Raw genomic sequence first — 24291 nt, forward strand, 5'->3', positions numbered from 1 at the left:
CCAAAATCGAGACGCCGTCATCGAAGAGAAGTCGCCAGGCAGACTCCCCCGGTACAACATCGCCTGCCGGCAAAGACATCGCAGAAATCCTGGAGTCAATCGACAAGCGATTGTCCAGTTTCGATGCGAGGCTGTCCCTGGTGGAGATTTTACACCGGGAATTTAAATCTCTGAGAGAATCCCTGGAATTCAGCCAGCAGCAGGTGGAAACGCTTGCCGCTGAAAATGCCACGCTACGGGAGTCGGTTAAATCTCTCACCGATAACGTGACCCAGCTAAACATTGAAAATAAAAAAATAAAAGAGTCCGTTATCGATCTACAAGCCCGTAGCATGAGAGATAATCTTGTGTTTTCTGGTATTCCAGAAACTGCCGGAGAGGACGCAGAGGCAACGGTGAAAAACTTCATTAAAATCCACCTGAAGCTGCCGGAGGACACCGTAAAGAACATCGACTTCGATAGAGTACATCGCTTGGGGGGCGCGCGGTCGCGGACCGGGAGACCACGGCCTATTGTGGCCAAATTCAGTCAATTCAAACAGAAGGAACAGGTGAAGAGTCGCGGCAGAGAGCTGAAAGGAACGGACTTCAGCGTGAACGACCAGTTCCCCAAAGAGATCCTGGAACGACGCAAGGTCCTGTTCCCAGTTCGACGTAGCTTCATCCAGAAAGGCTCCCGTGCTGTCATCGCCGTGGACCGGCTCTACGTGGACGGACAGCTGTACCGCGACCCCGGCACCACACCGTGGTTATACTGACTGCACTCCAGATAAGAACCCGCTACACTCTTTTCTTATTCATTCACACTCTCTCCTTTAACATGAGTTTAAGCTAGTAATATCAATATGATGTCATAGCAGATATAACACCGTCACCCTCCGTCATTGCTTTAATTGGAATGTTTCCGTTTCGTTTCTTTTTTGTTGTTGTCGCTCACAGTTCATGTGGTTTCTTTCTTTCTCTTGTCTTTCACTGCTGTGGTCACCTACTTCCCCACTCACCTACAAACAACACCCTCTATTTCTCCATATTTTCACAACACGATCACGCAAACACATCAGCTCAACGGCAGCACATTCACAACAGCCTCACAGCACGCACAGACTTGCAGGACACATAAGCAAGCCACGCTTGTTCATATTAGTGAATATTCACACACATAGTCAGACTTATGGAGTCTCTCACCACACTTCTTTTTCTCTTTCTATTTACAAACAAGGGATGTTTCCATATTCTCTCCACCCGTCTAAACGAAACACCCAGCATACATCATTAGACATACACGCACAATTAAGGGCATGCTGAGGTTTGTCACATGGAATGTAAATGGAGCTGGCACCAGAGGAAAGAGGTTAAAGATATTTAACCAGCTTAAAAAACTACAGGCAGATGTTGTTTTATTACAAGAAACTCACAGACCTGTCACAGGTTTAAATGAACTTAAAACACCTGAGTTTCCTAACGTGTTTGCAGCCGGTTATAATTCTAGACAACGGGGAGTAGCAATTTTAATACATAAAAATGTTAATTTTACAGTACTCGATACAGTTATAGATCCAGAGGGTAGATTTCTAATTATTAAACTATCAATATTGAACAAAAAACTATGTATTGTTAGTATATATGGTCCAAATGTTGATGAACCCTCATTCTTCCACGGTTTTTTTAGTGCACTCTCTGAACACCTTGATTGCACACTCATTCTTGGCGGTGACCTCAACCTTGGACTAAATGAAGAAATGGATAGGCTCAACACAACAGGAACTCAGCGTAATTGGCAGTCCACAAATATAATCAAACAGTATATGAACGACTTTGGTCTTTGCGATGCATGGCGCTCTCTTCACCCCACCAGTAAGGAATATACTTTTTTCTCGCATGTTCATCACTCTTACTCTCGTCTGGATTATTTTTTGGTCAGCAGCTCACTGCTGTGTGACATTTCAGACACTGAGATTCATCCTATAGCTGTCAGCGATCATGCTCCTGTATCTTTAACACTAATGCACAAGAATAATACTACGCCAAGTAAAAACTGGAGATTTAATATATCACTACTTAAAGATGAAGACTTTATTAAATACTTTAAAAAGGAATGGACTTCATATTTAGACTTTAATGACACTCCCGGAATATCTGCTTCTGTTCTATGGGAAGCAGGGAAAGCTGTGATGAGAGGTAAAATAATTTCTTTCTCATCACACAAAAAGAAAGAAGAAAACAAAAATATTCAGGAATTAGAAAAAAAACATCAAATCACTAGAAGAAGCCTACGCGTCCCACCAAGATCAGGAAACATTGAACAAAATATGCAAAACAAAACTAGAATTAAATGAAACTATTAATAAAAAAACACAATTCCTTATACAAAGACTTCGCTTGCAGAATTTTGAACACAGTAACAAATCAGGTCGATTTCTAGCTAACCAGCTAAAAATAAATAAAGAAAAAATAACTATATGTGCTGCTAAAGATTTATCGGGGAACACAATATATGATCCTGGAAGAATAAACAACATTTTTAGGGATTTCTATGAAACTTTATACTCACCACAAATAAACCCATCTAAAAATGAAATTGATCTGTTTCTTGACAACGTAACTCTTCCAAAATTACTAGACAGTCAAGCAATGGAACTGGATTCGCCACTGACGCCAAGTGAACTCCAGGAAGCCCTGATAAGTATGCCCAATAATAAGGCTCCAGGTCCAGACGGCTTCCCTGCAGAATTCTACAAAGAATTCTGGACAATTTTGGCACCAGTATTCCACAGCATGTTGCAGGAAATCGAGGAAAAGGGCAGACTACCACCAAATATGAATTCTGCCAACATTAGTCTCCTGCTAAAACCAGGCAAAGACCCTTTATTTCCCTCAAGCTATCGTCCAATTTCTCTTTTAAATGTAGACCTTAAAATAATCTGCAAAGCTCTCTCAAAGAGATTAGAGAAAATGACCCCCCTCTTAATTCATCCTGACCAAACTGGTTTCATAAAAGGTCGGCACTCCTCAACAAACACTCGTAGATTACTTAATTTAATAGACTACTCATACGATAAAAACATCGAAACCATAATATTATCTCTAGATGCAGAAAAAGCATTTGACAGAGTTAATTGGAAATTTTTATTCGCAACTTTACACAAATTTGGTTTTGGAAACTCTTTCATAAACTGGATAAGAATATTATACAATTCCCCAACAGCTCGTATCAGAACAAATGACCAGACATCCTCCAGCTTCTGTCTCCTGAGGGGCACCAGACAGGGATGCCCACTCTCCCCTTCACTTTTTGCAATTTTTATCGAACCTCTAGCAGCAGCATTTAGACAGGCTACAACAATTAAGGGCATAAAATGCAAGAACATAGAACATAAAATCAGTCTCTATGCGGATGATGTGTTGCTTTTTCTGCAAAACACACAAACCAACCTCTCTGAGGTAATTACTTTAATAAACTGGTTTTCAAGAGTTTCAGATTATTCAATTAACTGGCCAAAATCTACAGTTCTCCCCATTAACTGCTCCTTCCATAATTCTTCCTCTGCCCCACTGCAATCCGGAAATATTAAATATTTAGGTATTAATGTCTCTCCTAAGCTTTCAGACTTAACTAAACTAAACCACATCCCACTTCTAAAGAAAGTAGAAGGCGATCTGACTAGATGGAAATCTTTACCCATATCACTCATGGGAAGGGTCGCCACTATAAAAATGATGATCTTGCCAAAAATAAATTACTTATTTTTGATGATCCCTAACAAACCATCACAAGATTGGTTCAGATCTCTGGATTCATATATTTCAAAATTCCTTTGGAAAGATAAACCCCCGCGTATTAGCTTAAAAACGCTACAAAGAACCAAGGATAGAGGAGGATTAGATCTGCCTAATTTTCACCAATACTTCTTAGCCAACAGGCTTCAGTTCATCTCAGAATGGTTAAAACATACCTTCTTAGTTGAGCCCTGGCTAGATGTTGAACAGGCACTATGCAAGGATCTAGAGATTTCAGACCTACCATTTATTAGCTCAAACATCAAAAGACATGAATGCTTTAAAAGTATCAACATCAGCTTTTCTCTAACAGCATGGTGGGAGTTTCTAAAAATAACGGAGTCTTCATTAATCCCATGCAAACGTACACCTATCTGGAATAACCCTGACATATTACAAAACAATAATATGATTAATTTCCCAGAATGGAGTTGTAAAGGAATTAAATACTTAGAACATATATTAGAGGGAACAGAATTTATTCCATTTGACAGACTAGTTGAACAATATGGGATCAACAAGACAAGGTTTTTAGAATATCAACAAATTAAATCCATAGTAAAAAAGAAATTTAACCTCAGTCAAGTTGAATTACAAACACCACTAAGTGCGGCACATTTTCTTACTCTTAAATCCCCCAAATTATTATCTAAAATATACAGAACATTTTCTAAATTAGATGAATCAATATCCCTTCCTACTGCAAAGTGGGAAGCAGATTTATCAGTCAACCTAGACCAAAACTTCTGGTCTCAGATTTGCTTAAAAACTTTTAAATTAATTAAAAATCCCAGTCTGCAATTAATACAATACAAAATACTTCATAGAGTGCACTATACAGGTCATCGGATGTTCAAGATGGGCTTTACATCTTCCAACAACTGCTCACACTGTCAAGGCAATACACCAGACAATTACATCCACGCTCTTTGGTTCTGTCCACCAGTGCAAAAGTTTTGGTGCGAGATATGTGAAGACTTATCAAAGTGTCTGAAATGTAACATTCCAACTTCCCCCTTAGTGTGTCTACTGGGCAGCTTAGATAATGTCACTTCAGAAAAGAATATAGCCCATATGATCTTCACTGCCCTATGCATAGCCAAGAAAACAGTCCTCATGAACTGGAAAAATAAAAATAATCTTAATTCTAACCAATATAGAAATTATCTATTAGATTACATTAGTCTTGACACAGCCTCTGCCACCACATTAGATCAATTGCTCTGGGCCCCTTTTATCAGCTCCATCACCTAGTGGGGGTGGGGGGTCATAGTTTGGTCCCGCCTTCACTGTTGTGATTGGTGAGGGGGTAGGGACAGGCTTAGGGCGTCGGGGGGTTCCCCGGAGGCATCTTCCTTGGGGGGCTCAACCCGGGGTAGCGGTCACGTCCGGTTGGGGGCTCTGTTGGCTCTCAGGTGACTGTTTCCTCGCGGCTGCGTGCAGCGGGGCTAGGGGAGGGTCTGTGCTGACGGACGTGGGTTACTGACCTGGCAACCTGGCTGCCCCTGGGTGGGTCCGGGATGGGCGTGAGGTTCTGGGGGCGCTCCGTCTCTGGGCTGGGGCCCGGGCCGGGCCTCGGGGGCTTGGGTCCTGGTTGGTGTGTTGCCGGGGTTGTGGGCGGGTGGGTGCATGGGGGCCCGGCCCTGGAGCAGGGTGCCGCCGGTGCGTCGAGCCGCCTGGGGGGCTCTTCAACTGGTGGGGGGGATGGTCACATCTTGCAGGAGCTTTCTTCTCTTCAGGAACTCTCTGCAGGAGGGGGAGATACAGGAGAGGTGGAGGAAGATCTCAGCCTGGGCGTTTACCGTCTTATGTAGTCTGGAAGATGTGTGGATGGTGGGGTGGGTGCAGTTTTCTCTGTGGTGGGGTTGGGTGGACTGTCCAGGGCTCTGTGGAGCCGGAGGGCGCTACTGCACTGGGCCCCGGTCTGATGGGCCTGGGCCCCCCTTCCCTGGCGGGTCGCGAAGGGTGGGAGTGCCTACTGGGGTCAGCGGGGGAGCTGGCCCCAGGGAGGGGTTACCTGCCCCTCCCTTCCTTCCCTCCCCATCTCCAGCTGCCTCCCTCTTCCCGCTCCTCCACAACCACCCACACATGCAGGGCCTTGGAGTGGGGGTATGTCACCAGGGTGCAGAGGAGGCTACCCCCCCCCCCCCCCCCCCCCGGTCCCCTTCTGGCTGCCTCTGCCTCAATTTTATCCCACAACTTAGACATTCACATTATTCACACTCTCATTACACATACATATAGGATCTTGGGGGTGGGCACAATCACAGAGTCCAAATTACCATCAGGGTGTATACCTCACCCCTGACGTCGTTGCCCACCTCTCAATTTTAAATACACTTAGTCATTGAGGGCTAGCAGGAGGGACTATGCGCTTACCTGCTGCTCCTTGGCAGGTAGCTCCATGCCCTCCTGGGTTTTAATTACACCTTAGAACACATATGCATCAACACTACAATGAGCGGGTGGAGGGAGGTTTGGAGTCTTCTCCCACCCCCATTCTCTGCGGCCTGCTGGAGCGGGAGGGCTAGTAGGAGGAGTTGGCCGTCCGACTGCGGTCTGGGGTGTGGGGCCTCCCTGCTGCTGCGGAGTCGGGGTGGTCTGCCTCTCCCCACCGCAGGGAAAAGGGTAACACCACCTGGGTCTGGGTGCAATTCCCCCCTCCAGGGGCAAGGGTACCTAGACCCGGTTTGTAGAGTACGCTTGGGGAGTGTGATTGTGTGTACAGCGTCTCTTTATGTCTGTCTCCACGTTGGTTGAGTGTGGAGTGAGTGCATATGAGAGCATGAGGGTGGGAATGGATGTTTGTGTCTGTGTGTGCCTGTATGTCTGTGTCTATATGTCAGGTTGGGTATCAGATGCCACCTCTCTGGGGACACCTCAGGCCCTCCAAGGTTTGGAGGCCTATCTCCACCCACCACCACTTCCCCTGCCGGTGGCGGACTCCCTCAGGTGTCGGTGCGTTGGTGGTTCTTTGTGTCTGGGGGTGGGCGTCCGGGTACACACCGGCTCACTCCTTGGCGGCCGCTTGTCGGGGCCTGGGGCCTGGGGCTCGCTCGGGCCCCTTTGGAGGTGGGGTGCCCCCGGCCTCTCGGCCTGGGGCTCGGTCACTCAGGCACAGCTGGGGGCCGGCGGAGCTCACGGGCGCGTCACTGCAACTCCCCCTGACTTCTGCTCCGCGGCTGCTGGGCGAGCCCTCATCTGGGACTCTCCTCAGCTCTTACTGGAACAGTGGCGCGGCTGCCCCTCTGTTGGTCTTCCATGGTCTCTTGTGTTCTGGGGGCCTCTGGATGTCTGGAGTTTTGATCTCCTCCATACCCGCTTCACACCCTGGAGGACGGGGCTGTGGCCCCCCCACACTCCCTAGCAGATCATTACATGGAGAAACCTTTGGAATGCAAGCATGCTGATCCACACAGGTATGCACACATGGGTATTCACAGACGCGGACTAAAGCTTTCTTGGCTGCTGCCTCAAAGCACACTGTGCGCTGTCTATCTTGCGTGCTGCACAATATCGTTTATTATTTAGTAAATATTGATATCTATGACTAGCTAGTTTATTGTGATGGTGCTTTGTTTTCTCTATTATTATGTTGCTCTTTGTTGTTTGCTGTCTCCTCTGTTTGTTTTTTTTGTTTGTTTTTTTTTTTTCTCCATACAGGTGACCCAGGAGTTCTTTTTTTTTTTTTCTCTCTCTTCCCCCCCCTTCTCACCGTCTCTTCTCCCCTTTGGTTTTCTTTCTTTCTCTCCCCCTCTTTCTCTCATTCATTCCCCCTGTCCTATTTATTTAAAAAAAAAAAAAAAAAAAAAAAAAAAAATGACAAAGGATGAACTGAAGCTCTGCCATCACGTAATGTCGCATACTGCTGTTTCTGATGTCATTTAGGAAAAAAAAAAAAAAAAAAGGACATAGATGGCTTCTTTCACTCCTCTTTCCATCTGTCCTCTCTGTCCAAAATGTGAACATTGGCATCCTCGAAAGAGTGTCCTTTATCCTTAAGATACAGATGGACTGCTGAGTCTTATCCTGTGGAGGTGGCTCTTCTGTGTTGTGCCATGCGCTTGCAAGCTCCTTTGACTACGATGACCTGGATGACTGAGAACCTTCACAGACATACTGACCTCAGGAATTCGCATGATAAGGTGGGGCCAGGTTTCACAATGAGCTCACCCGAAACCCAAGGCTGATTGTGACCCACACCCAGTTTCACACCTTGGCTTGTGTCATTAGGCAGAGGATCAGTAGGCGGTCCTTTTGCCCCTCTCGGGGGGAAATTCCCACAGGGCTTAAATCTGGGACTCTTCACCATTTGACCTTAGAACTGAAGAAGCTTCTCAGATGAGAGGTGAAACGTCTTCAAGTAACTTAAAGAAGTCCAGACGCTTTTCTTTTGAAGCTCCTCAGTCTACGATGACCTGGATGACTAAGAACCTTCACAGACAGGTTACTTGAACCTATTTGCAAATAATTCAGAGGGAATTGGCTGTTATGCTGGAGATCAGAGTAATAGAAAGATGCCACAGCACATGGAGCAACCCCAGAGCTCTCGTGGTGAGGAAAGATGGGTCTGTTAAACTCTGAGTGGACTACCACAAGTTGAGGAAGTGTCACAGTTTGATGCTTACCCTCACTGGAGCAGTGAGGCGCTGCTCGTTTTTTTCATGACACTGGATTTAACTAAGAGCTACAGGCAGATTTTCTGGTCTCCACCGGGGGAAAAAACAGCCTTCTCCACCCGTACAGTTTGTACCAATTTGTTGCATTTCTCTTCGGCTTGTTTGGAGCCCCAGCTACTTTCCAGCCATTGCATATGCTAATGCTTACCTGGATGAAGTTACCATCCATATTGGCACTTGGGCAAAACATGTAGACTGGGTGACCGCAGCCCTGGAGTACCTGAGTGCTCACGGCCAACCTGAAGAAGTGTGCGATTGCACAGAAAGAGGTACAGTATCTGGGCTACCACTTGGGAAGCAGGCAGGTGTGTCAACAGACCCGGAAAACTAACGCCATTGTATTCTGCTCGTGTCCCAAGACCAAAAAGGAGGTGAGGGAGTTTTGAGGGTTGGCTGGTTCATGCTGGGCTTTGTGAAGCTGAGCAGCGCCTTATCCAATCTCACCTGAAAAGGTGCCTCAGATCCAGTTCAGTAGATGGAGCAGTCCTAGGCGGTGTTTGACCAGGTGAAAAAGGCTTGCTGTCCCTGCTCCACACCCCTAACTTTTCCCTGCCTTTTATTCTGCAGGCAGATGTCTTGAACATGGAACTGGGACTGTTTTGTCCCAGGAGGTAAGGGAGGTCAACCACTCTGTTGTCTACATCAGCCAGAAACTATCTAAGAGAGAGGGGCCAGATACAACACAGTCGAGAGGGAGTGTCTGGCAATCCGGTGGGCGGTCAACTCTTTTCATTACTTACCCCCTGGCATGCCCATTCACCCTCTGTGCAGACAACTGAAATGGTTTCACCTAATTAATGATGTCGACGCCCGGATTAGATGGTGCTATCTGGCTCCCCAGCCTTGTAAGCTCAAGATGATCCATAGGCCAGAGGCACAGATGGTTTTGGCTGATTTCCTGTTACACCCTCTGGGACGGGAGGTGGAGTAGGCTCAGTCAGATGGCTCCATGCCCTCAGTTGGGTGGTGGAAGTATGTGGCGGTGTGTTGTTTGTGGCTCCCCTGCAGAGGCGGGGTGGTGCAGTACCAGCAAGGCTGGCAGGGCAGCTGAGAGTAATTTGCTGATCATGCTTTCTTTTTTTTAGTAGCCCGTTTGGACCGGAGAAGGAGGGCTGAGCATAAGACACGTTGACTGAAAAGCCTCCATTATTGTTGTTGTCGCTGTCCTGGTGGCTATTGTGAATAAAATGGACATTCAAGCTGTTTGTGTGTCAGGTCCTTGCCACATATGCCTGTTGGTGAACATCTACAAGCTTTTTCTGAGGACGATGAAGAAGCCCTAAATGCCCCTGAACTCCCTAGAAAAAATAAAGACAATTAAAACGATTTAAAGAGTAAATTAGTAGTGGTTACAACTCACTGTTGGTAAATTCTTAATATACAAGCAAATGCTATTGATAACATGGAATCAGTATGCCTATGACTGGTGAAAGATTACAAAAAAATCAATTAGAAAATAAATGGACCTATTCTTAAATGACTGAGTTAAGGCTAACATTCCTGTAACATTTTGGCATTGGGTTGCCAACAATCTAAAGGATTTTATTTGTATGGACTAATGTCCTGACTGGACAAAATATTAAATGTCTATTGTGTCTATATTGTGTTCAGAGTCCAACTCATCCTCAGAACGATCCCTACAAAGAGATAATAACCCATATTTCTCCAAGAAGACATTTCTGATATCGTTGTCCTGATGCTCCCACCTAGCCTTCTGATATAGATAAGGTGCTGTCTCATCTCCTTTACCAGAATTAATTTTTCCTCCTGATGTCAAGTTTGCAACAAAAATCTTTTTGGTAAGAAACGATTCTGAAGTCACAAACACCACATGTCAGAAATTGGCAAAGTGTGCAAAAAACAACAAACAGAATCAGAGACAAAGAAGAAGAAACCAACCACAAATAGGAGGATGTGGTTCTTTGTATCATGGCCCAGAGATAACAAGTGTTTATGCAACACCACTATGGAACAAATTTTAAAGTGTCACTTGAACACAACAAAATGCATAAAAATTACACAACAATGTAAAACCTACTAGATAATTATGTGGCATATGTAAACATTAGCATGCCCAACATATTATCAGTTTACTTAATCACACACACACTGCTACATAGTGTTGCTGCGCGCTTCCAATGGCCCATATTAGACCAACTGTGTCTCCTCTCACTGCACCATGTGTGTTTTCGGGCTTCCCCACAACGATGCGCTTTTCCAACACGTTCTCACTTCCGAGGTGTAACATTGTTTCAAAGAGTTTTGGTTCAGTCTTTAGAAACATAGAAACAAACAATAAATATGATGCACAAGTGTGTGTGCACAGATATAAAAAAATGTAAATCTAATCGTCCTAAAGATAAATACTTGAATTAAATTAACAAATAAATCAAAGCCATAAAAAAAACGAAAAAACGAAGACAAACCTGAGTCTACCTCGTGGACCTCCCTGGCCAAAATTAACCCCTCATTCACTTACGACCATTTCAGTCCACAAACTCCAAATGTGTGCACATTTAGACAGGTTAACCCCCTAACCAAAGACAGGATATATCAAACTGAATTGTAGCTCTGATAACACTGATGCTTGTTTTTTAAAGGTTTTCAAGGAGTGTAGTGCAAATCAATAGAATGTGAGAAATGAAGTGATGGTCACAAGTGCTCGAGAAAGCTGCCAGACCTCCACTACACTGCACCACTAAAGTGAGATCAGTAGGACCTGGTGTATTTCTTCTTCTGTTTTGTGTGCTTGTTTGTGTTTTATCCTCGGGAAGATCCAAAGTTTGAGGTTGGCATCGTTTGAGGATGAGTTTTGTTTCACAGGATGCTCAGCATCTTACTCCATCTAGTGGCCGCTCAGCATTAGGCCTTCCCCACTTGTGTCTTTCAGTATTGTTTCACACTGCCTATGTCTTGATGTGTTGTGGCGGACAGATGAGAGAAACTTTAGTTCATTTGATGTCCACTTGAAAACAGAGAGGGCAGAGGTTGCTTCTTGGCTTTGCACTCCAAGGACAGTTCCAGTGAAAATATGACTTTTTGTCTTTTCTTTCTTCTTATCCAGAGAGATTGAGACACTTTTTAAAACTGTAATTTTCTTATGCTTTGAGTAGTAAATTGGGGTTACAACAAAAAACTTAAGAGGGCGACATCCTCCAAAAAATCTTGCACATAAAACCAAAACTGTCGGCAGGATTGATTCCACAAAGGGTAAGTGAGTTTGACTTGTTTTGCTCAGATGCGTGATTTGAGTATAATCATAATGTGTTCATTTATAGAGAGCTACCCAGTTCATTAAGAAATTGCAATTGTATGTTTAAGGTTTATGGAATTATTACATTTTTAATTAATATTAAAAACATAAATGTCTTGTTAGCAGTTTTTGAGCTATTGCAGTTTTTACTGAGTCTTGTCTCTCTCTCTCTCTCTGTGTGTGTGTTTATTTAATTTTGTAAATTAATTTAGCCTATTTTAATTTCTTAAGCTCTTTAAAAATAAATTTCTATTATGTGAATGTTGGATTTTCTCTCCATGAGAGAAAAAATAGACAAGGTCCTAAAATGTGTAGTAAAATAAAAAAAAATCTGCGAGTAATATTCTGCACATTTTGTCAGATTTCTCTTTGTCTTCATGCACAACACTTCACATGTACAGTATTATCACACTGATAAAGCACTTTTAACTTAGCACTGACAGTGACCACGATATTTACAAATGGACCCTTTAACTGATGTCCTTCGTTGCAAAACTAAAGCAGTGGTTTAATTAAAATGGTCTTTAAATTTACAAGCATGTTTCTACTTTATCATTATAAAATAAAAAACACTAAAGCCACCGTGCAAAAAAGTGCAGCGAAACAAAAAAACACATTTGAAAAATACACAACGATACAATTTACTAAACCTACATTGACTTGTGTTAACCTTATAATGTAGGTTATATTTGATAAAGAAGAAGAGAACAATATAGAAAATATTCTTTTACAACCCAGCATTTTCTTTTTCATTGCTTCTGCTTCCTGTAATTCAACATGGTTTAAAAAGGATCGTGCATTTTACAAACCTGACTTCTTTTCATAAAGTAGCCTAGATTACTTGATTTTAGATTTACAAAATTTACAAAATAATGTCACCAGAAAAAAAGAAATAATAACTAATTTTGTGTGTGTAAAATGAGGTAAATCCTCCTCTTATAAAGAAGTGTTACACTGTGCCACCGAAGTAAATTCCTGCCTTAATATTTGTCTGCTGAGACAAATAGGCCTATGTATACATTAGTCTGTGTGTGTGTGTGTGTGTGTGTGTGTGTGTGTGTGTGTGTATGTATGTATATATATTTACACACACACATATATGTGTGTTTGTGTGTAAATATATATACATATATATACACACAGAAATCTCTCTGTTTTTGTACTTCAAACTTTACACTATGTTATGGGATGACGGTAAAGAAGATGAAGTATTTGTGTGCGCCACTAGAGGGCGGTACGTGCGGAAAGTAGAGACACCTTGCTGGCCTGAAAGAAGTATTTCATTATGACACACACACCCATATATATATATATATATATATATATATATATATATATATATATATATATATATATGGGTGAATCCATTTTTATTTGCATCTCGCTTCAGCCGACACACACACACACACACACATACACACACACACACACACACGCACACACACATAAATCCCATATCCTCGATTAAGGGGATTTAGGCTGCTTAAGTACGCGTGGAGAAAACATAGGTGTGTACGCAGAGAAAGCACGGCTGATAAATGACGACATATGAGTGCGTTACAGTGGTTTAAATTTAACAAGGTTGTTTAAAACATGTCTGTGGACTCTTAAGCCTTTTGATAATCTGCAGTTGCCTCATAATTCATGGGAACTATAACATTTATGGAAAAACTGATGACTTATTACACGTTTAAAATATTTCGTAAGTCGTGTGTGAGAGAGCTGCAGAATATTTGAACCCGTGACAAGTTTGTGTGTGTTGGCATCAAACTGATGAGGATCACTAATTTAAAAAAGGAGATTACAGAGATGCCGTCCTGTTGCGACTGTAGCTGTTTTTGCTGTTCTTTATTCTGCATGTCCAGAAAGCAGAAATCTGGCCACACACACACACACACACACACACACACACACACACACACACACACACACACACACACACACACACACACACACACACACACACAGCAACATTCAGAGGAAATGTGTAGCATCACATCAGCGCTGCGCTTCACCACCACAAACGACTCTTGTGTAGATATCAGCCTGAGACTGTCGAAGCTCACCAGTGTTCCCATTCAAGCCACACCTGGTAAAGTTTGAAAACATGACTATGGGATTTTAATTAGACGCAATTAGAGAAAGCGACCATGCGGAGAGCTGGGCGAGCCCCCTGCTTTTTTTCTTTCTTTTTTTTGGGCTGGAGGGGAAAAATACGCTAATTAGGCCGGACTTTTATTCGCGTGACCCGTGGAGACCCTGCGTAAGCTGTTTAACGTCAGCACTCTGATAATTAAAACGGGAATTCGTTTGAATGATCCGTGTTTGTTGACATAAACAGTTACCATCCCATTCACTGCGATGGGATGAGTCGTCTGCGCGACTCTGAATGGCCTGTATGAAAGGATGATCAGCAGAGAAAGACAGAACACTTGCACAGTTTAACATTAGAAAGATCGTCGTGCGTTTCTTCTTTACAAACGATACGATCCCCGAGCATTTTATTCGTTTTAAAACACCAAAATTTGGCGTAAACTGTGATTTTCCAAGAAGCTTTGGGTAGGACTTCCATCCTCTGGCCAAACCTCCGGGGAAGAATGTATTCCTCATCCTGCCAACAAAGCCCGTGTGAGGATTCCCAGAGCTCCTCAGTAACTGCGAGCTGACAATTTCAATGGGCGCCAGCACTTTTAAAAAGACATTCAGAGTTCTAAGTGACAAATGAGCGCTAGACACTTTTCACGCAGCACAATTTCATATGCCATTTGTGTCACTTAGCCCAAACTAGTCATCACACGCGAATCATTTTCGTGGCAGCTGCTGTTGTATCTCTTTTTTGTCAGCCCGTAGGCACCCTGCTGATGTAGCCTACCATCTCCGAGAGGACGAACAAAAAGGAACGAATGATGGGCCCATTACAGTCTCAGATGTGAGAGCGTCCAGGAGGAGGCTGGGCTCGGCTTCATGGGCACAGAGATGGACATTTTTAGGAGCTGGTGTGTTAAAAGTGTCTCAGTTTGACAGTCCTGGATGAGTTTTAGTTTGTTTTACTTCTAAAGGTTTCGCTCCAGGCCTGATAGATGAGATGCATGTCAGTATGCAGTGTAACTGAAGAGTTTCTGATTTTCAGCGAGGACACGTTTTTAATTAGGGCAATAAAATCAGTACGTTTGAGTTGAAGAACAGACCTGATCTAAAAGAGAGATTTAGAGCTGATGTTCGATTGAACGAAAATGTTTTTATGAGCAGAAGTAAAAGGTTCAAATGATTTAACCGCAGAGAGGTGGCTTTAGAATACCACACGGTGCCATCTCTCCATAATTACTGTAGTGGCCTAAATACAGTTCTGGTACCATGGACACCGGATATGCTCGGTGAGGGAACCAAGGCGGCCCTTTGCTGACCCAGCTGCCACAGGGGACTCCCGGACCGTCCGGTGAGAAAGAAACGAAAAAATCAAACTAAATAAATGATCGTTGATCTCACGGTCTTTATTCTGTTCTGTTCTTTTACAAAAAAAGAAAAGAAATCACACACACACACACACACACACACACACACACACACACACACACACACACACACACACACACCTGTATCTATAGTCTTTCATGCACCGTGTTGGTTTATTAGAAGGATGCTGGTAATCTGTAATCTATAATAGCGATGACATTAGACGTGGTATTTGAAAAGCCGACATTTGATGCAGAAAACCCGAGTGTGGACCGAGTTATGAGCGCATACTGTAAGGGGCAGGGACAGGTGTGTTTATGTATACAGCAGTTGAACCGTAAACCTCATTCTGTGTCCATGAAGGAGCTCTTGACTCTCTGATCCTTCCTTATTTATGTGGAAGTGATCCCCGCCACTTGCTGGAAATGTCACCCTTGGCCGTCGCTGCAGACACGTTGGCTCACAAAGCCGCGAGGTGCGGCGACACGAGCGCACACAGCAACAACCTGTCAGATCTTATGTCACTGCTTATTGCACATCCAGTGTTTATTGCGATGCACAAAAGTCCCCCTGTCTTCTCCCTGTATTAAACCAAATTTGACATTTTTCAAAATAAAAGCATCTGACGGCAGGCTCACACTGGATTCTGTTTGTTAGCAGAATAAATGGACTACAGCTGAATTTGTTGTTTAATGATGAATCAAAATGTTGAATACAAAGAGAAAACGAGCCCCGGGCGAACCCCCGAGGCGCTCGTCCAAAGAAAAGTATCTGTCCAATGGGATTTCAAATCCAAAGTTTACTGTGGAAGTGTGGGACGAGCACTTCCACAGTAATGACGGTGACGATTGCTGCATCCTGCGCTTTCAATATAAAGTTGAAGCAATAGCGAGGGGAGAGGCAGCGGAGATTTCAGCATAACGTGGCCATTGTGAATATTTTTTTCATTTGCTCCTGTATTTTTGTTGTCAGATATTTCTGATGTCAGGAATTCTGCCGGCCCTCTGGCCTTGTTGGCATCAGTGGTGAGATTGAATGTTTGCGAGTTCAATTCACAGCCGGTAATAACTTGACACTGGGCGTAATGAAACGCGCGGGGTTAAGGCCTCATTCCAAATATTGTCCTGATCATTTCCCAGACCGCAAGAAAATATTAGAATATTATCGTTCAGCAATATTCCGATTAAAAATGAAATTAATTAATGAAGTTGTTTGTTTTTTTTATTTTTGTTTAACGTGGCGCATAGCTGACCTCCTCTACAGTCGGGGAAGATGGGAAGGGAAAACTTTTTTTACAGGTTAAGGGAGCGACGATCCAATCTAACATGAAAGTGTTTTATCGCACGTCCTTCACAGAAACAGCTGCTTTCTTCGATCCTGTTGGGGTCATTCATTTTGCCTACGTCAAACGCCAATATTCGTTTTTTTCATCAAGTCTATCTGATGACTAATATTGTTTGTTTTTCACTTTGCACTGAACCATTTCTCAGCACGCTCATCCTTTCATTGTGAACGGCTGCAGGCTGCAGACTGCCATCCTGTGCTGCACTGACGGAGCTGATGCAGCGTGTGTGACACTCTCACTAACACTTCCCCAACTCAGCTCAGACAAGCAGCAGCAGCAGCAGAAAGAGCGGCCTGTGCTTCATGTGGTACAGCTGCTATACGGCCTGTCAACACGACCAGGTTATTTCATGGTTTAGTTTCATATCTGCTCAAAACAGTTTGTAGCAAATGTGTGTTTTTCTTTACATTTATGACATGCTGGTGCTTTACCTTCAATCCGACATGAAAACCCATTTGTTTGATATTCTTTGTGTGAGATGTGACTGTAAACAGCTCCTGTTCTTATTGTTCATTTAATGTCGAATCTATTTTATTTTCTAACCAAGCAAGCATGATGTCATTGATAAAAATGAAACTTACCGTGATGTTAATTTTTCCTAATAAGATTCATTGACCGAGTTGCTACTTGGTAAAATCCTGGGGCCGTACTTCAGAACACGAAAAAATCAAAAGCATTACAAATGGCATCCATACATATACGTGCAAAACTATTTTGTTGGTCATCCTAATAGTTTATTAGGGCAACTTTCCGATGGAAGTTACTGTGACCTTATCCTGCACGTACTCTGCACATTCTTGTATAAGTGATTTATTTTAGAGCAGACTTTGCAGCAGGTCCATGCAAATCCAGAACACAAATTCAGCTTTTGCTGCTGGATTTACTGAAAGACTTTGTAAAAATTAATCAAAACATAATTCGTTTGAGTATCGTGCAGACAGGTTAGCATGTCAAACTTGGTGTGATAATGTTTTGTCATCGATTGTGTATCAAACAGGCCGCACACAAATAAAATTATTCAACATGTTTGCTCTGAAATAGACACGTTTGTTTTCCTTACCCTCAACCAAATACCGAACAACAACAGTCACCTCAAGTCACTGTAAAAATAAAACCCCAATAACAACAACAACAACAACAACAACAACAATAATAATAATAATAACAACAACAACAACAACAATAATAATAACAACAACAACAATAATAACAATAATAATAATAACAACAACAATAATAACAATAATAATAATAACAATAATAATAATAATAACAACAACAATAATAACAATAATAATAATAATAATAATAACAACAACAACAACAACAACAATAATAATAATAATAATAATAATAGATTAGCCCGTCATGGAATTAAGGACTTGAGGTGAGTGTTGTTGTGATTTTGCACTCCATCAATAAAACTGAAAAAATTAAATTGACACTTGAAAATCTCCCAAATCACGTTTGTATTTGTCAGAGTCACTTTACCACAAATACACAGAAAGATTACAGATATTGAACTACATAGATTTGTAAATCTCACGCTGAAATGCACAGACTGGACAGCATCTGTAACCTGTGCGACTGTGGTGTGTAAGGCATGATAACACAATATTAGTGTACAGCTGTATTTTGTTACAGTGGGGAACACAAAGTGATCAGTCATTAACTAATTGATGAGGGGTCGTTACAGCCATCCCCGGTCTGCAGGAACGCGACGAGCTCACACAGATAAACACTGTCACGGGGAAATATCTCCAAGTTTAATCCACGCTAACCGGTTATTCCGTCTAACTGAAAGAAATGCAAAAACCTGGCCTGCCGTTGTCACGTGAACACAACGTTTCTATGGTAACAAAAACCACAAACCGTGCAGAGACAGCTGAGAGGCTCGAAAAATGTCTCACCGAGCGTTTAGTAAACGTGTTTGCGAAGACAAGCGCGACTTTGACGAAATGAAAAACGCCGCCGTGGAGTTTTATCGAGTGAGCAGAGTCCCCCAGGACATGGAGCGAGCTCTACACCAGCTCTTCCTCCACCGGCCCGCAGACCTGCACGGGTACCTGGTAGGACTGTGAGCCTCTTTCTGTCCCTGTGATGTTAGAAAACAAACAAACAGAAGGTTGTTTGAAGTGTATTTGTTGTTCTTCTGTTGAAGGTATTTCCTGTTTGTAAGCACATATGAGGTGCTGTTTGTCACAGCAGCGTGACGGGGTGTCACAGTCATCACAACGAGCAAACAAAACGACTGTAAATAAAAGATAGCCCCAGCCACCTGGGGCCTGTTCTTCGTATGTCGCTTACTACATCCAAGATCAAATGACACATCCAAGACCAAACCATCGCGCTAACCGTGAGCTCGCTAATCCGGTTCCCCGAACACACCTGCTGTTGACGATTAGTACAGTAATGTGACATCACTGGGTGTCGTAAAAGGGGCTACGCATCGATAGTAGAAACATTGATCGGCAACCCTCTGATTGGTCGGCGAAAATGTCGAAGGGGCGTGCACGGTATTTTCCGGCAGCAGAGCAAGAACTCATGAGTGAGGGATTTCAGGAGTTTCAGAGTTTAATTAAAACGCAAGAGAACACTGCAAAGGCTGCAAAAGCAAGGAGAGAGGGCTGGCAGAAAGTTGCTGACAAATCAAACTCGTAGGTAATTTAATAATAATAATAATAATGGATTGGATTTATATAGCGCTTTCCAAGGCACCCAAAGCGCTGTACGATACCACTATTCATTCACTCCCACATTCACACACTGGTGGAGGCAGCTACGGTTGTAGCCAGGCTGCCATATCGCGCCATCGGCCCCTCTGGCCAACACCAGTAGGCGGTAGGGTAGATCTATCATATGACACTATATTGTCCAATATCATATGGCATTATATTATATTATAATATGTTATATTATATCCCCTTTCACATTAGAGCCACAACAGGACCCACAAGAACATGGGAACAAGTAAAAGTGGAATACAGGAGTATTCTACAGAATGGTAATATTTATCTCTTAGATTGCTTTTCGTCTCTTGGCAAGGTAATACTGGCCTGTAATACTCTGTTAGTTTGTTCATAACAGCAACCAAGAAAAGGGCAGAGGAAGAAAAGACAGGTGGTGGTCCTGCACCCCCTCGTCAACAAGTTGGTTAAGTAAATAATACCCTCACGGGAAAATCGATATCTCTCAATGAGCACACTGTCGCGCTGAGCTAAAGGATCCTGTCTGTCCCGCAATATACACTGAATTCTGAGGACTCTCCTTATCAATCTTGCACCTTCCGCAATGGGTTGGTCGCGTATACGGACAGGACATGGCTGCGACAGGCTTCCCAAATCCACCTTCGCTTTTATAGCCGTGGTCTCTCATCTTGATTACATGAAGTAATTTACAATTACTACTCTGAAATATGAATTACATCTGTAATAATCACATACATGTGATAGAATGTTAATAGTACATTTCCCTTTTTTAGGAAATGACCTGTATGTATCTGTGTGAAATCAATAAAAGGATCAAGTGCTGCATTATCTTTAGTTACATTGATGTTATTTATTTATGGTGAAACAGTGGTGGAATATCGCTGTTGCTTTCGTATAAATGAAGCGGACATACCTGCGTGGCCGCGATCTAATCCTGTTTACATAAAGTAAACCTGCTCCCGAGCAGGTTTACGCTTACGGCTCTGTTGCTATTACAGCAAGTCCCGGATGAGCTTCGGAGAACCGAACGATCCAGGATCACGCGAAATCGTCAACAATCTAATCCAGCTAACTTACTTAGCGAGGTACGAAGAACAGGCCCCTGACGTCACCTGTTGGTTTCAGACATCACCTTCCTGTGATGCACGAATCAGTTAGTTCTTAGTTTGACACACTGATTCAGAAAGTTGGATTTTTAACACTATAGTGTTAAAAATCAACTTTCTGAATGTTACTCATATGGTGCCCATAGAACATAGCCCATCTGGGCTGGCTCAAGTGGGTCCTACTTGGCTAATCCAGGTGGGTCCCAGATTGGATGCCCATTGTAAGCCCATCCCCACTTGGAACCCCCATAGCCCATGTGGGGCCCACATACTGGTGTTTACTGGGTATGTTGAAATGTTTTGTCACTGGTGGGAATCATGTTGACTAATCCAAGTCAGTACTCAACTTTCTCGCTCTACGAACTCGCTCTACCAAGCGTGTTCACATCACTCCCATCTTATATTCTTTACATTGGCTCCCAATAGAGTTTAGAATTCGCTTTAAAATTCTTGTTTTAACATACAGATTGGCTCCAGATTACTTATCCAAGCTTCTTATAAAATACACTGCTGCTCGCCATCTCCGCTCACAGACTCAGAGTCTCTTAGTTGTTCCCCGTACACGACTGAAGACAAAAGGGGCGGAGCCTTTCAGTCTGTTGCACCAAGGCTGTGGAACAGTTTACCACTACCACTACGTTTGCTTGACTCTGTGGATTCTTTTAAAAAACAGTTAAAAACTTTTCTGTTCAAACAAGCCTTTTGTTGATCTACATATTTTATTTTATTTTTTTTACATTATTTACATTTGATCTTTTACATTGTGTATAATGTCAAATCAAATCAAATCAAATCACTTTTATTGTCACATCACATGTGCAGGTACATTGGTACAGCACATGTGAGTGAAATTCTTGTGTGCGAGCTTCACAAGCAACAGAGTTGTGCAAAATACAATAATGTAAACAAGCAAAATACAAGAATGGCTACATCTGAAACTAATAAATATATGTACAATATATAATAGTATATGCATTTCTGGATGTGTATACTAAATATTTTTCTACGTGTGTGTGTGTATGTGTGTGTGTGTGTGTGTGTGTGTACACACATATTTTACAAATTAAATAGAGTAAACAATAAATAAAATATATAAAATAAATAAAATAAAATATACAGAGTTGAGACATGTGCAAAACAGTGGCATTACTGTACAGTATGGAGTGCATAATGTTCAAATCAAATCAAATCAAATCACTTTTATTGTCACATCACATGTGCAGGCACACTGGCACAGCACATGCGAGTGAAATTCTTGTGTGCGAGCCCCACAAGCAACAGAGATGTGCAAACACAACAACACAAACGAGCAAAATACAAGAATGGCCAACCTGAAACTAATAAATATATGTACAATATATAATAGTGTATGCATTTCTGGATGTGTATACTAAATATTTTCCTACGTGTGTGTGTGTGTGTGTGTGTGTGTATACACATTTTTACAAATTAAATAGTAAAAAAATAAAATAAAATAATAATAATAATAATAAAATATATAAAATATACAGAGTTGAATATGTGCAAAACAAGTGGCATTTATATACAGTATGGAGTGCATAATGTTGAAGTTCCAGTAGTGAAGCTGAGGTGTCTATGACGTGTTCAGCAGTCTGATGGCCTGGTGGAAGAAGCTGTCTCTCAGTCTGCTGGTACGGGACCGGATGCTGCAGAACCTCCTTCCTGATGGAAGCAGTCTGAACAGTTTATGGCTGGGGTGACTGGAGTCCTTGATGATCCTCCCCGCTTTCCTCAGGCAGCGCTTCCTGTAGATGTCTTGGAGGGAGGGAAGCTCACCTCCAATTATCCGTTCAGAGCACCGCACTACTCGCTAATGTCTATTGATTGTATTGTTTATTTTAATATTTTAATATTTGTGTACAGCGCTTTGTGACTGTCTGTCTGTGAAAAGCGCTTAATAAATAAAGTTTACTTACTTTCTTACTAGGGCTGAACGATTATGGAAAATAATCTAATTGCGATTTTTTGCCCCAATATTGCGATTGCGATGCGATATGCGATTATTTTTTAAGGTCTTTGTCTTCTGTATTATTAAACAAAGACAAGCAATACATCATATAGTATGGCCAATACTATATTACATTAATTTTAAACTGTTCTTTCCTGGAAGACAGACCTCTGTTATGATGACATGAGGTGATGCATGAATTGATGACTGACATTTTTATTTAACTTCTTCAATCACAACAGTATATTTGAACATACACAATAGTTTATTTTTAGCTTACAAACATCTGAGCATAAAGTGCTGACAAGGAACCCTGGTGTAAACATTAAAATGAAAGTCAGTACAATGTGCAGATTGCAGAAATATACATAAACAAAATCAGTGGCTTTACCACACTCAGTTTTTCGACATCTGTGAACTACTAGACAGTCATTCAATTAAAAAATAATATTAAATAAATAAAACTAATAAATAAAAAATACACACATCTTACTGATCTCTGCAGTCAGTAACATTACACATAAAGTGCAAACATAATAGCAATTGTATAAACACACACACAAACACGCCTTTAAAGTTTAAAGGGGTGAAATTGGACGGTCTAGTTCTGATTAGCGTCACCGCTGTCTCGGTGGAGTTTAATAAACTCGCCGTCTGCTTCTTGCTATCTAAAATATAACCAGACACTGGTGTAAATTCTCGACTGTCTCATACTTCTGTTTAATAAGTTTTCTGTTTGACGTTTAGTCAGCTGTGTGAAAACCAAGGAGGAACCCACCCGGGGGATTAATAAAGTTTTATTTTATCTAATAACTTTAATCTCAGCCAAACCGATTTACTCACGAACAAACAAAACACTGAAAAAAGCCCAACAATAACATTTTTAGGTTGTCTAAGTGACTTATATATTACGTTTAACCCGAGCAGCGAAACTCCGCGGTGATCTGAAAATGATGTGCCGGGAGTTGTGCCGTTCTCGGCCGCATCAGTAACCCTCGAGCTCCCGGCTAGCTGTCGAGCTGGTGGGTAGCAGACGCCTCTGAAAACGTCGAAGCACTTTTGCAAATATGGGATATCTTGATAAACCGAGCAGATATTTGATGTTTACACAACTACTTTCTCGCCTGAAAATATGTTAAAAGTTTATTTTGTGACCCAGAAAGATTAGTATGAGTAATTTTAAAACTTAGTAGCGGCCGCCATTGCTGGAAACTGGAGTTTGGCTGGGCCGCGCTATGAATTCTGGGATATGGTAGTAATTTGGACAGCCTTCGGCGCGTCGCTGTGACGTAATCGGTCTACAAATGCGGCCTCAGGAGGATGCAGCCCATGAATTTGGACATGTCCAGAGTATAATCGCAGCCTTTGCGGTTAGAAAATTGCACTTGATCATGTCGCGATATTATCGCAAATGCGATATATCGTTCAGCCCTATTTCTTACTCTTCCCACTATTGGGAAGCAGACAGCACACAGCTATGTTAACTTGCTGCTCGTTGGTCAGGTGAAGCAGCTATGCCCTTAACTCCAGTAGCCTCTAAGACGAAAGAAGAAATAGAGGCCCGATCTGGTTTTGTACCAGGCTTCAAATACCAATAACACGAAGGTGTTTTTCAGGTTGTAAAATTTGCCATTTGAACATGGGAGTCTATTGACCCACTTTTTGATTCAGCCTACCCATTAATATTAACAGCCACTGGTAACACTCTGGTGTCATGCCGCTCAGTTGTGCACCACGCAATTTTTCTAATTTTGCAAATATACTTGGTGATGCAACTCCTGCAACCAGGTGAGGCCTCGAGTGTACAGTCGGTGTATTTTTACTGCCTTTTAAAGGATACATCAGTGCAGAAGCTCAGAGATTTTCCACAGGCAAAGGTGCTGCAGCTTGCAGCAAATTATGTTTACTCGTCTTTACTTAACAAACCTAGTCCTCTAAAGAAAACCCCGTGAGCTATAAGACGAACTTAGGACTTACAAGTTATGCTAACTAGATTATGTT

General features: G+C 42.3%; 1 protein-coding gene across 2 annotated transcripts in view; it reads left to right on the forward strand.

The window, feature by feature from the left end:
- Window positions 1–11491: 11491 nt before the first annotated feature.
- The window catches only part of eno4 (enolase 4), a 32249-nt gene continuing 19449 nt past the window's right edge, over window positions 11492–24291 (forward strand). Inside the window, exon 1 of one of the 2 annotated variants that reach the window (XM_076891351.1) lies at window positions 11492–11666. Coding sequence is in view for 1 of the 2 variants with exons in the window: in XM_004572506.2 (XP_004572563.2) it covers window positions 18409–18576 (168 nt within the window). In the remaining variant the exon portion in view is untranslated. Of the gene's footprint in view, window positions 11667–18336; window positions 18577–24291 lie in introns of those variants that run through there. The other variant, XM_004572506.2, reaches the window with a different exon arrangement.

The sequence above is a fragment of the Maylandia zebra genome, linkage group LG13 (assembly GCF_041146795.1).
Source record: "Maylandia zebra isolate NMK-2024a linkage group LG13, Mzebra_GT3a, whole genome shotgun sequence".
In the NCBI taxonomy this organism is placed as follows: Eukaryota; Metazoa; Chordata; class Actinopteri; order Cichliformes; family Cichlidae; genus Maylandia; species Maylandia zebra.